The following is a 12,925-nucleotide window of genomic DNA, read 5'->3' on the forward strand; positions in this document are numbered from 1 at the left end:
AAATCCGGAGCCGGAGTCCCTAAGGCGGTTTGACGTTGTAGTCAACACCGGCAACTCCTGCGGCGCACCTGAACCCAAGCTGTATCGACTCCGTCTTTCCCTTGGACCCTTCAGCTGCGAAGAGAGGGGGGGTCTGCTGCATGGGCAACAGCAGACCCTCCATATCACCCTGCCCAGGCTCTGTAGCTTCAGCGTCATCGCAAGATGTCGATCCAACACGGGAGGAGACAGATACCATGTCACTCCCAAGTTGGACTGCACAGCCATTTTCGGCAGTGCAGATAGACTCTTGGGAAGCTACACCATCGTCTCTCGAGACGGACGGCTGCCGACGACGATCTATATTTTTCATATTACTGGGTACCTTCTAGATAGACCTCATATTTTACAATTTCTTGTATTCTTCATTCCTTTCCAAAGATCCAAATTCCCATTTGCCAGTATTTTTCTTCTGCCTAAAGAACTTCCTCTTTTTTTGTATGTTTTATTGATTATGCTGTTATAGTTGTCCCAATTTCTTTTCCCTTTGCTCCCCTCCACCCAGTAACCCCCCTCCCTCCAGCAGTCCCACACCCTTAGTCCATGTCCATGGGTTGTGCATAAAGCTCTTCTCAACATCCCCCTGTCCATTCTGCACCCTCCTGCTATGCTTATTTCCTGCACCATTTCTCTCCCTCTCCCTCTTCCCCCTCCCGGCTGACCTCCCCCCACATGCTCCCCATACCTATGATTCTGTTCCCACTCTAGTTGTATGCTTAGTCTACCTTTGTTTCCATTCCCTAGCTTCTGTTGTTCATAGTTGTGATACTGTTTTCATTTTAAGGTTCATAGTTTTCATCTCCTTTTTCTTAAGTAAGTCCCTTTACCATTTCACATAATGGCATGGTGATGATGAATTCCTTCAGCTTTACTTTGTCTGGGAAGCACTTACTCTGCCTTTCCATTCTGAATGATAGCTTTGCTAGATAAGAGTAATCTTGGTTGTAGGTCCTTGCTTTCCATCACTTTGAATATTTCCTGCCAGTCCCTTCTTGCCTGCAAAGTTTCTTTTGAGAAATCAGCTGAGAGTCTTATAGTTACCCCTTTGTAGGTAATTCTCTTCTTCTCTCTTGCTGCTTTTAAGATTCTCTCTTTATCCTTTAACATCTGGCATTTTGATTATGATGGTCTTGGTGTAGTCCTCCCTGGGTCTAGTTTGCTTGGGACTCTCTGGGCTTCCTGGACCCGTATGGCCATTTCCTTCCCCAAATTAGGAAAGTTTTCCTTGATTACTTTTTCACATAATTTTTCAATTTCTTGCTCTCCCTCTTCACCTTCTGGCAACCCTATGATTCAGATGTTAGCATGTTTATAGCTGTCCCAGAGGTTTCTAACCCACCCCTCATTTTTTAAAATTCTCGTTTCCTCCTTCTGTACTGGTTGACTATTTCTTCCTTCATTATGTTCCAATTTGTTGATTTGAACCCTTGTTTCCTTTCCTTCACCAGTTGTTTCATATGGATTTTCCTTCATTTCAGCTGGGATACACTTCATTCTTTCCCTGTCCTGTTTAATCTTTGCTGTCAAGTGTGTGAGCATCCTAATCACCAACGCCTCAAATTGTGCACCTGTTAAGCTCTCTATCTCCTCATCCATTAGGCGTGCTATCTACTCATTGCTTAGTTGTGTCACTGGGACCCTGACCTGCCCCCGCTTCTGGGTCATACTTCTCTGTCTCATCTGTTTGCCTCTGTGATTTGCGCAAGGGCTGTCGCACCTCTTACATTATAGGGGTCAGAGCCTTAGGTTAGTGCGGGCGACCGGTTCACCACGTTTTGGCGCTGTATGTGGGGATAGGGGTCTGAGCAGTAAAAGCGCTGGTTGCTGCTGCTTTTCCAAGCACTTCTTCCCCTTCCCGTACCAAGCAAGCTGCCTCCTTTTCAAGACTGGCAGCTTCTTTCGCCACCCCAGCCCCCACTTGCTTTCACAGTCAGAAGCAATGCGGCCTTATTGTCCCACGCTCTGGAACTGCAAGCTGTGTAGTCTAGTTTGGGGCAGGGATTGTTTCTTGGGTTTAAACAGTGTGTGTTTTTCCTCAGGGCTGCTGCTAGCCATGCCCACCCCCCACTCTCCCGAGAGCCGGGCGCCTCTAGGCCATGCTGCCGTCACACCGCCCCCACAGCTGCTGCTCTGCCCCTCCTACCTTTCTGGTTGATTATTTATTCTTTATTTCTTGCTGGACTTCCCTGAAGTTTTAATTTTGGGGGGTTTCTGTTTTGGTTATTTTTTTTAGTTTTGAAGCAGTTGTAGTTTCTTCTTAGTTGTGAGGAGAAGCAGCGCATGTATTTACACCTCCATCTTGGCCGGAAGTCAGAACTTCCTTTAAGACTATGTGCAATGCAAGTCTGCTGAAAATGAATTCACTCTGATTTTGCTTTTCTTAACTCACTCCTTTGCAATCATATATCTGATAAGGGGTTAATATCCAGAATATATAAAGAACCTTTACATCTCAACAATAAAAAAAATATACCAATCAAAAAATGTGCAATGAACTTGAATAGACATTTCTTCAAAGATGATATACAACCCTGGTCAGTGTAGCTCAGCTGGTTGGAGAGTTGCCCTATAAACCAAAATTTCACAGGTTTGTCTCCTGGTCAGGGTACATGCCTGGGCTGCGCACCAATCCTTGGATTGGGTGTGCGAGAGGCAACCAATCAATGTTTCTCTTGCACATTGATGTTTCTCTCCCTCTTCTTTTCCCTCCCTTCTCCTCTCTTTAAAAAATATTTAAAAAGAAAAAAGAAATTCTGCCCTGGCTGATGTGACTCAGTGGATTGAGCACCAGCCTGCAAACCAAACAGTGACCAGTTCGATTCCCAGTCAGGGCACACACTTGGGTTGCGGCCCAGATCCTTGGCTGGGGGTGTGTGAGAGACAGCCAACACATCGATGTTTCTCTCCTTTCCTCCCTCCCTTCCCATCTCTCTAAAAATAAATAAAACCTCTTTTTTTTAAATTGATCATGTAAGCAGCTTGCCCTCTGTACTCTTTCTGCAGTATTTAAAAAAAAAAAAGAAATACAGACACAAGCTGCAGCATGGATGAGCCTTGAAGACATTATGCTAAGTAAAATAAGCTAGTCACTATGGTACAAATACTGTATGATTCCATTTAGAAAATCTTTGTTGTTGGTGGTTTTTCATGGTGCCTTTGTTTAGCTTCGGTATCAGAAATGCTGGTCTCAGAATAAGTTATTATGAAGAGTTTGAAAGGGATTGGTGTCAATTCTTTAAATGTTTGGTAGAGCCCCAGGCATTGCGGCTCAGTTAGTTGGGCATTTTCCTGCTAACTGAAAGGTCACCAGTTCGATTCCTGGTCAGGGCAAATGCCTGGGGTGCAGGTTCAGTCCCCAGGAGCACATATGGAAGGCAACCAATCGATGTTTCTCTCCCTCTTTTTTCCCCTCCATTCCCCTTTCTCTAAAATTGAAAATATTTTAAAATAAATAAATGTTTGGTAGAATATGCCAGTGGAGCCATCTGGTCCTGGGTTCTTCTTTGTTTGGGAAGGAGTTTTTTCTATTACTAATTCAATCTGTTCATATTTTCTATTTCTTCTTGAGTCAGTTATAATAACCTCTATTTCTAGTAATTTGCCCATTTCATGTAGGTTATCCAATTTTTTCCTAAATTCATTCATAGTATTCTCTCACAATCTTTTTCATTTCTTTAAGGTCAGTGGTAATGTTTTCCTTTCAGATTTTAGTTACTTCCATTTTTGTTCTTCTCCTTTGCCAGGATAAGCTTGTCACCTTTGTTGGTCTTTTTAAAGAACCAACTTTTGGTTTCACTGATTCTCTACATTGTTTCCTATTCTCTCTTTTGTTTATCTCTACTTTAATCTTCATTACATCCTTTCTTTGTTGGTGTTAGATTTATTTTGCTTCTCTTCTAGTTTCCTTAAGGGGAAAAGTTACATTAATTGTTTGATATCTTTCTTCTTCTTTTATGTCAGTGATTTTAAGCTGGTGTGCTGCATGAATTTTTAAAACATGCAATTCATGACTATGTAGTCAGGGGCACTGACGTCTTTTCCCTTAGATTGTCAAATTAAAAAACAAAAGTGATAACAGTCCTGACTGGGTAACTCAGTTGGCTGTAACATTGTCCTGATATGTCAAGATTCCAGGTTCCATCCCCAATCAGGGCACATACAAGAATCAACCAATGAACATATAATAAATAAGTAGAACAACAAATCAATGTTTCTTTCTCTTCCTCAAATCAATAAATTAAAAAGAAAATTAATGACAACCAACACAATAATAGCCATCTGATGTGAATGCCCTGTCTTCAACCATAAATATATAGGCCATATAATAGTTTCATCTTATTGGTAACATCACATAAGGTTGCATCTGATTGGTTAATTCTTGGTACCAGAAATCTTTACATACAAACATAGGCACCTGATTTTCTAGAAAGTCACTTGGAGCAAAAAAGATAGGTTATTATATTTTTTTATAAATCAATAAAAATTATTCTTTTTGTCAGATCTGCAATTATATATGCCATGAGATGAAAAAGGCTGAAAATTGCTGCTTTATGTGTTTACTGCTATAAATTTCCCACTCTTTTGCAGCACCTCACATGTTACAGTATACAGTTTGCATTTTCATTCATCTCTAGTTATTTTCTAATTTTGCCTGTGATTTCTTCTTTAAACTATTGGTTATTTAACAGTGTGTTGTTTAATTTCCACATTATTTGTGAGCTTTCCAGTATTCTTTCTGTTACTGATTTTTAGCTTCATTCCACTGTGAAGGAAGAAAATACTTTGTATGACTGCAATCTTATTATGATGTATTAAAGTTTGTTTTGTGGTTTAACATATGGTCTATTCCTGGAGAAAGTCCCATGTGCACTTGAAAACAATGTATATTCTGCTGTTGCTGGGTGTTTTACATGTTTGTTAGATCTAATTGGCATATATTGTTGTTCAAGTCCTCTGTTTCCTTACTGATCTTCTGCCTAGATGTTTTATCCCTTATTACACTGAAGCAAGCATTTTAATTTTTGAGTGGGTGACAAAATCCATAAATTTAATTGTTGGGTTCTGGATTGTGTTGTATTCCTCTAAATAGTGTCGGACTTTATTTTGTGTAGTTACATTACTACAGATCACTTGGAGCCTTCTGAGGACTCTTCCCAATGCACCATGTACAATAGTACAGGGTCTTTACACTCTGGATAGTAGAGACACAAAATATTCCCAGCATTTGTGAGCTCTGGAAATTGTTTTCTTACTGTTTTCCAGTAGTTCTTTCCTGATTTTGAGTACGTCCTGTGATTATCTACAGATCAAAACTTAGTCAAAGACTGAAGGAGAACCCTCTGCAGATCTCCAGAATGCATACATGCTGAAGTGCACACTTCTGCTTTAATATATACTCAATATACCTGTCCCCTACAGATCCCTTTTCTCTGGTACTCTGCCCTGCAATTCTAACTACCTTGGTCTTCCCAACTCTTATCTGTGTTCCTATCTCAACAAGATCGGGCTCTGCTCTGATATCGCCTCCTTGCAGAGCTGCCTGTAAAACACCTCTCGGCTCTCCTATAAACTGGTGTGACACAAGGGTTTATCCCATTTGTTTCCACACTCATGGACCACAGTCTGGTGCCACCTGTCATCTAACACCTGAAAATCACTGCTTATACATTTGTATGTTCTCAAGTGGCTTATAAAGAAAGGGCATATGTTATTGCTGTATAAGAAGTTACCCCTAAGAATTTGTGAGGGTCAGCAATCAAAGAGCAGCTTAGCTGGGTAGTTCTGGCTTAGGATCTCTCATGAGGTTGCAGTCAAGATGTTGGAGGGCCAGTAGTCTAGCGCTGGAAATATGACAAGGCCCAGGAACTCAGCTTCAAAGAAGGCTCAGTCACACACTATAGGCTAGAGGCCTCAATTCCTTGTCAGCTGTTAGCAAAAGGCCTCAATTCCTCACCACGCAGTGCTCTCCATAGGGCTATTCACAACATGGCAGCTAACTACCCTCAGAGTATTTTACTATTTTTTCAGTCCTCTTACTGTAGATTGTATCCTATGGCTTCATGATAGATGGGCAGGTTGCAGATATTATCCTACAGCCAAACACAGAGAAAAAGTAACTAAGAGTAAGTGGCTGAAGGTTTTAAGAGAAAATGAGTTTCTGGTGCTTGTGACAAGAAAGAGGAGAACATGTATAGCTGACCTGGTCTTGAGAAAGGTTCAAGAGCTCCATTCCCCCAAAAGACCAACCTAAATGTCTCTTTCTCATCAATCTCAAGGACCAGACAGCAACAGCGACATACATACAAATACTAATTGCAGTAGTAATCGTCCCAGGACCAAAACTAAACATTTGCCTTTGTTACCTCAATTACTCCTCACAACACACCTGTGAGGTAGAAATCACTATCCCTTAAACTCCAGGCCTTTGTTTCTTGAAGCTCATAAGGGTATATACATTTTTTAGTATATCATGGTGCAGCTTTATTCTCCCAATATAACAAACACCTGGTTCCCTCTTAACCTATAGGGGGCACTGAAATTCTCTTTTGTCCTGCCTATCCTTCCACTCCCCTTGATTCAGGCCTGAAAGCTTCCTCTTAGCATCTATGTTCCCAGTATCTACTACCAAACCTCTTAAAAGAAACCATTTAAACCTCTTTTATTTTTTTTAACTTTTAGTATTTTTTAATTTTATTTATTATTTTTAGAGTGAAAGGGAAAGAGGGAAAGAAACATTGATAAGTTGCCTCTCACACACCCCCAGACAAGGACCTGGCCCACAATCCAGGTATGTGCCCTGACCAGGAATCAAACTGGCAACCCTTCAGTTTTTGGGAGAATGCCCAACACACTGAGCCACGACAATCAGTGTTAACTTTTTTTTTACATCAGACCTCTTTTAATCCCCTGCTCTGGACTCTCCCAATGCTACAGCTGCCTAATACAGACTTCCCAACCCCTCAGAACACACTGCCCTGTCAAGTGTGCCTAACTAACTAATCCCCAAAAATCTGCCCCACATCAGCCACTTGTTTTAACATATTATTTCATAACACCTGTGTCTTCTTAATTTATATTTGCTACAGCTTCATGTTAAGATGGGTTTCCTTTCCCTAGGGGCTTAAAATTAATCATCAGGGAGAAAGGTCAAAACTATACCAAATTCCTACATAGGTTTCCCTTAGTTATTTATTAAATAATGAATAAAAAAATACATAAAGAAATGACTATAAATATTAGCTCAGAAAATTCTCAGGGGCTCATAATCAAAATAATTTTATTTACAAAGAAAAAGAAAAAGATACCAGTGGACACATATAAGCAATTCACAAAAGACAAAACGAAAAGGAACAGTAAAAGCAAATCACAGGAATGCAAATTAAAATAACACTTTTTGTCAGATTGGCTAACATTAAAAAATGTTCAAGGATGTAAGGAAACAGGCATTCTAATAAACTTCTAATAGATGTAATTTTGTATTTTAGTATTTATGCATTAAATATATGTAAAATCTACATACCCCTTTGGCTAGTATTTTCATTTCTAATAATTACAAGAAAATAATAGACAAAGGAACATAGATGTATGTAAAAAATGACTCACCATGGCACTAACTATAATATTAAATCTGTCCAACAGTAAAGGTCTGACTAAGTAAATTTTAGTACTTCCAACTATGATTATTAATTCAGAATATTAGATGTTGTATAATCTCAGTTTTTTTAAATAACCCATATTCACACAAAAACATACCTGCATAGAAAAATATCTAGACACATACACCCCAAAATATTAGCAGTGATTATCTCTGTAAAAGAATAGTGGAATTATTTGTGATTTTTTTTTTCCTTTTTGCTTATTTTTACCACCTAACTTTACTACATGAGTTGCACATGGATAACAAGACACATTCCTAAAAGACAATAGTAAAACTGAGGAGCACAATTTAAAGGGAGAAGTGCCATTTTTGTAACAGAACATGAACATTCCCAAGTTGCCTAATAATAATAATGTCACACAGGATTAATATTTAAAAAATCTAGTAACTTAGTATAAAGAGCCTAGGTTTTAATTAGTTCTAGGAACATACGTGGAGGAATTTGTTAGTACTGTTCAGGCATTTCAAGACAACAAAGTAAACTCCCAAATAAAAATTTAGTACTAATCCTAAAGACAGTGTTGAAAATCACACAGTAAAAACTTCAACTGGAGTGTTGGTTTCAATAGCCTTTTGTCACATTTATCTCTAGAATCCTCACTCTAAAGGGAAAGCAGCCACTGTGAAAATGAGCAAACATAAAAATCACTCAGAAGTTGAAGAATTCAATGTGACTTTAAGTTTGGCTGAAGAGAAAGTCTTTTCTATAACTTCTATAATCCAAATTAGGTTAACTTTCCCCCTCAGACTTGAACATTTGGGGGGATAAAACTTAGTAACAAGTGAGGGTCCTAAAGTGGGTCTATGAATACCCATACTATTACAAGCAAGGCATGTGTATCTGCAGGCACTATAGACAATTTCTAACCAAAGCCCAGGGACCCGTCTGTGGCCATGCACAACATTGCTTAATAATTGTTCGCAATGCCTGACTCAACATGACCGGCAGCACAGTCAATCCTGAGGACTCATCTATGAATTATATTTTCAGTGATGTTGACTGGAATAAAATGATCATTTCCACCTGTCTGCAGTAGAATATAAAACAAATTATTATAATTGGACCCAAATAATTAATGGCAGGTACCCACAAGGTCATTTAGAGACAACTTAACACGGTCAGCACAGTTTGGAAGTCATGTCTCATAAAGCTCTGTGAATGCATTCAGTGGAAATTTACAGCCACTTTGAAGGTACAGGAAGCCCTACGTACAGTATAGCTTTAAGATGCCTTTAAACTGATATTAGTGGTATCTTTGATGAAAGAAATATTTGTTGCCCAAGAAAAGTTTCTAGTGCAAGGAGAAAAATCAAAGAACAACTTTGCCTAAGGGAGAGATTTTACATGAATGGCTGTTAGGTAAAGTGAGCAGCATATAATACCAAAATCGACAACACAATTATATGGTTATTGTTGAAAAGAATGCAGATCTCCTTGCTTTCATGACAACCTTAGCAGCACTCATCCCCTCATTCAGCAAATATATTAAAACCATACACAACAAGAACTATTCCAGGACCTGGGGATACAAGAGTAAAGCAAAGTCACTGCCTTCATGCAACATTCATCTAATAATATACATATAAATAAATATATAATAAACAGACATTAAACAAATAATTACACATTTAAATAGCATGGAAATGTCTGGATATTAAATACAAGGGCAGTCAGGGTGCTGTGAGAGCCTGTAAAGTGAGCCAAGCACAGGAAAGCCCAGAGATGTCCAGGCAGAGGTCATCAGTGCAAAACCCCTGTGGTGGAATGACCTTGCCCAATCTAGGAACTGAAAAACGGTCTGGTGTAACTAAAACATTTTGATTGTTTTCCTGGGCACATGTTAAATCTGAGATCTATAAAGACATCCAAGAGATCAAGTTGGTAACTGCTACATGACTCTGGAGCTCAGAAAAGAAGTCTAGACCAGGTATAAACTTTTAAATTATTAGAGATGGTGTGTGATGCACAAGAACTGGAGATGTCTTAGGCAACGTATGCGGGATGGGGGCAGGGTGGGGGAGAGATGTGTATTACTTCCTCAACCACAAAAAAAATATTAATTCTTGCAACGAAATATTGCAATGAAATTAAACTTTTCTTGATTTATGAATGTGAGATAAAACAAAATATTTTCTAATATTATAGTTATGGTAAAATGTCCAATTTGTTCAGGCAGGATTAAGACTAGGTGTATAAAGTTCTTGGAGAAATGCCAAGACCTAAAAAAAATATATAGAATATATAGCATATTCTATGCTATAATTCATTTAGCAGACCACTTCCTTCTAGCCTTTTTCAGTCCCCTAAAAAAGAAACCCCTTTTAACACACTGATATAACTACTTCACAAGATTTGCTGCTAGACATGCCTTCAGTCTGCAGAACTGCCACCTACTGAAGAAAGATGAGGATCACAACTGTCAGCATTCTGAACGTACCAAGTCCTGAAGGGATGAGACATCAAAAGAACCAGCAAATCTGTTCTGCATGCCCAACACTCCTGAAAGGTATCACCACTCAGGATTACCACTATTATCCAAAATAACCCACCCTACACAGTCTCCTATAAAGAATAGACAGCACGTAATTCTATAAAGCGGTGGTCAAGTTATGGTTATAGAAAAGCTGAGTAAAAACGTTTCACAATTTATGGCCCAAGCACCGTATTAGTTTGACAGGCCTCCACACAAACTCACCTGATTGATTTGAAGCATGTTAAAACAATATTGACCGAACTGCTGTATCCCTCACAGCTCCAAAAACTGGAAAATGAAAATGAAGAAATAAAATTCAACTTAGTCAGTGATTTCAATGATTAGTACTTGAAACACGTGTCCTTGATCAAAATTTAGTATAAAATGGAATAGACCTAGATAAGCATAGAACTTTTTATGATGTTCTATATCTATGCTGTCCAATCCAGTAGCCACTAGCCACATATGGCTGCTGATCACTTAAAATGTGGCTAAAGCAACAAAGAAAGTAATTTTTTAATTTTCTTTAATATTAATTGAAATTTAAATAACTATGTGCGTCTAGTGGCTACCTTACTGGAATGTGCAGGTCTAGATTGAACAAAGTTCCCCCCGCCCCAGGTTCTACAATTCTAAGACAATTCCAGCAAAAGTGAAACTTAAAATTATCTAAAATTTTATATTTAATATATGCTCCCCCACATTTAATATATACTCATATCAATATTTAATATATACTTTCCTTGCTCCAATTAGGTTTTAAAAAGCTTTTTCCAGTCCAGTCCTGTATAAGATAAGTTGAACCTAAAGATAACAACACACATGCATTCTCTTAGGTGGTATAAGAAAGAGCACACAGATTATCTACTTGAACTTTTTTGTCATTTTTTTTTATTAACACCATTATAAAAATAGCATGCACATTAAAATTTTACATAAAATTTTCAAAAGGAAAATCATCATCCTGACACATCCCCATGTTACATTTGAATTTGCATCTTTCTGGGTCCGACCTCACCACAGTTGTATTTCTTTTCATGTGGCAAATTTCTTGTATACTTGATTTAAAAATACATACTAAAGAAGGGAAGGAACACCTACATTTATAAACAAATAAATCATGAGAACTTATGATGGGAAAAGTTTACAAAAAAAAATAAATTATGTACACAGCCCCCCCCAAAATTATCTAAAAAGCAATAAGTTTCCATATACAGCAAAGTTATCTAATAACTTGTATATAAATTTACATGCTATAAAATTTTTATATTCAACTTTCCCTCAGAAGCAAAAATCCTTGAGATACATATACACGTGCAGAGACACCATACACACAAACACACACATATATGCCTATTATAAATGTGTGTGTGTGGTTGTGTGTGTGTGTGTGTATTTGGCTACCAGTTTTTCAAGATGACAAACTGGGGTCAATTGTAAATGACTTTGAAAGTGTTTAATATATTTCTAACAATAGTGACCTCAACATCTGTACCAAATTTTATATTTTCAAGAGAAACGTATTTTATAGACACAGCACAAGGCCTGAATATCAGTAAACTTGAGATTTAGTCTAAGCTCTTCAAGAGGTTACCTTCTGAGCCTTGGTAATTATTTTGTGTATCTCTGGGTTCTTTTTCTTTCCTATTTTCTTTATTTTTCCATTTTTATTTTTTGAAATATTTACAAAGCAAACTGAAGTCCTTATAGTTGGCAGCCTCTAACAAACAAAACAGTGGCAATAATGAGCTACCATGTCCAAGATTGGGTTATGAAAAGACCATAACTGCTCTGCTCCTCTCATCTGTCTGTTCTGAGGGGAGTCAGCTGCTATACTGAGCTGCCCTTTGGATAGGCCCACATGGCAAAGAACTGAGGCAGGCCTCCAGCCAACAGCCCAAGAAACTGAGGCCTTCAGTCCAGTACCCAAGGAACTGAATCCTGCCAAGAGCCACATGAACAAGCTTTGAAGCAGACCTTCCCCTAAATGTGTTTTCAGATAAGACTACAGCCCTGATTACAGCTTACCTGAAACCTCAGAAGAGACCCTGAGCCACAGACACCCATATAAGCCACACCCAGATTTCTGAGATAATGTTTGTTGTTTTAAGCCCTTAATTTTCAGGGTAGTTTGCTATGCAACTATAAATAAGACAGTTCAGTTCAATTCTAAAATTCTATAATCCTATGGTGCTTCCGGTATTAACATAGGTAGGTAGGCCAAAAAAAGAATTAATTCCCATCTCAAGGTGAGCAAATGATTACCATTAGATTTAGAATGTAGTAAATTACAAAACTTAACCATTTGTATTTTATTCAAAAGAAGAAATCATTAAGAAGCGTAGCATTAGCCCTGGCTGGTATGGCTCAGTGGACTGAGTGCCAGCCTGCGAACCAAATGGTTGCCAGTTCAAGTCCCAGTCTGGGAACATGCCTGGGTTGTGGGCCAGGTTCCCAGTTGGGAGCGTGCAAGAGGCAACCAACTGATGTATCTCTCATACATTGATATTTATCTCCCTCTCTTTCTCCCTCCCTACACCCCTCTAAAAATAAAACAATAAAATCTTTTTTTAAAAAGGTGCAGCATTAGTCAAATGATATTAAAATATACTAGCTATAACTAAAAATATAGACCCATGCAATTTCCATTTCTTAATTGTAAATAATTAATTTGGAAGTTAAAATGTAAATAAATTACCAAAAGTGAGTGTGTCCCTTACTTTCTAGAATTTAACATTATTTAGTAAGCACTCAT

The 12,925-nt window shown here is 38.3% G+C and overlaps 1 protein-coding gene across 6 annotated transcripts in view; it reads right to left on the minus strand.

Annotated features, from left to right (window-relative positions):
- The window catches only part of STAU2 (staufen double-stranded RNA binding protein 2), a 390,312-nt gene extending 379,858 nt beyond the window's left edge, over positions 1-10,454 (minus strand). For all 6 annotated transcript variants that reach the window (XM_090283733.1, XM_090283736.1, XM_090283732.1 and 3 more), the window contains exon 1: positions 10,393-10,454. In XM_090283733.1, the coding sequence (XP_090139859.1) occupies positions 10,393-10,410 (18 nt within the window). In that variant the 5' untranslated portion in view covers positions 10,411-10,454. The remainder of the gene's footprint in view (positions 1-10,392) is intronic.
- Positions 10,455-12,925: the final 2,471 nt, after the last annotated feature.

The sequence above is a fragment of the Furipterus horrens genome, unplaced genomic scaffold (genome assembly GCF_987537825.1).
Source record: "Furipterus horrens unplaced genomic scaffold, mFurHor1.1.pri manual_scaffold_7, whole genome shotgun sequence".
Taxonomy (NCBI): domain Eukaryota; kingdom Metazoa; phylum Chordata; class Mammalia; order Chiroptera; family Furipteridae; genus Furipterus; species Furipterus horrens.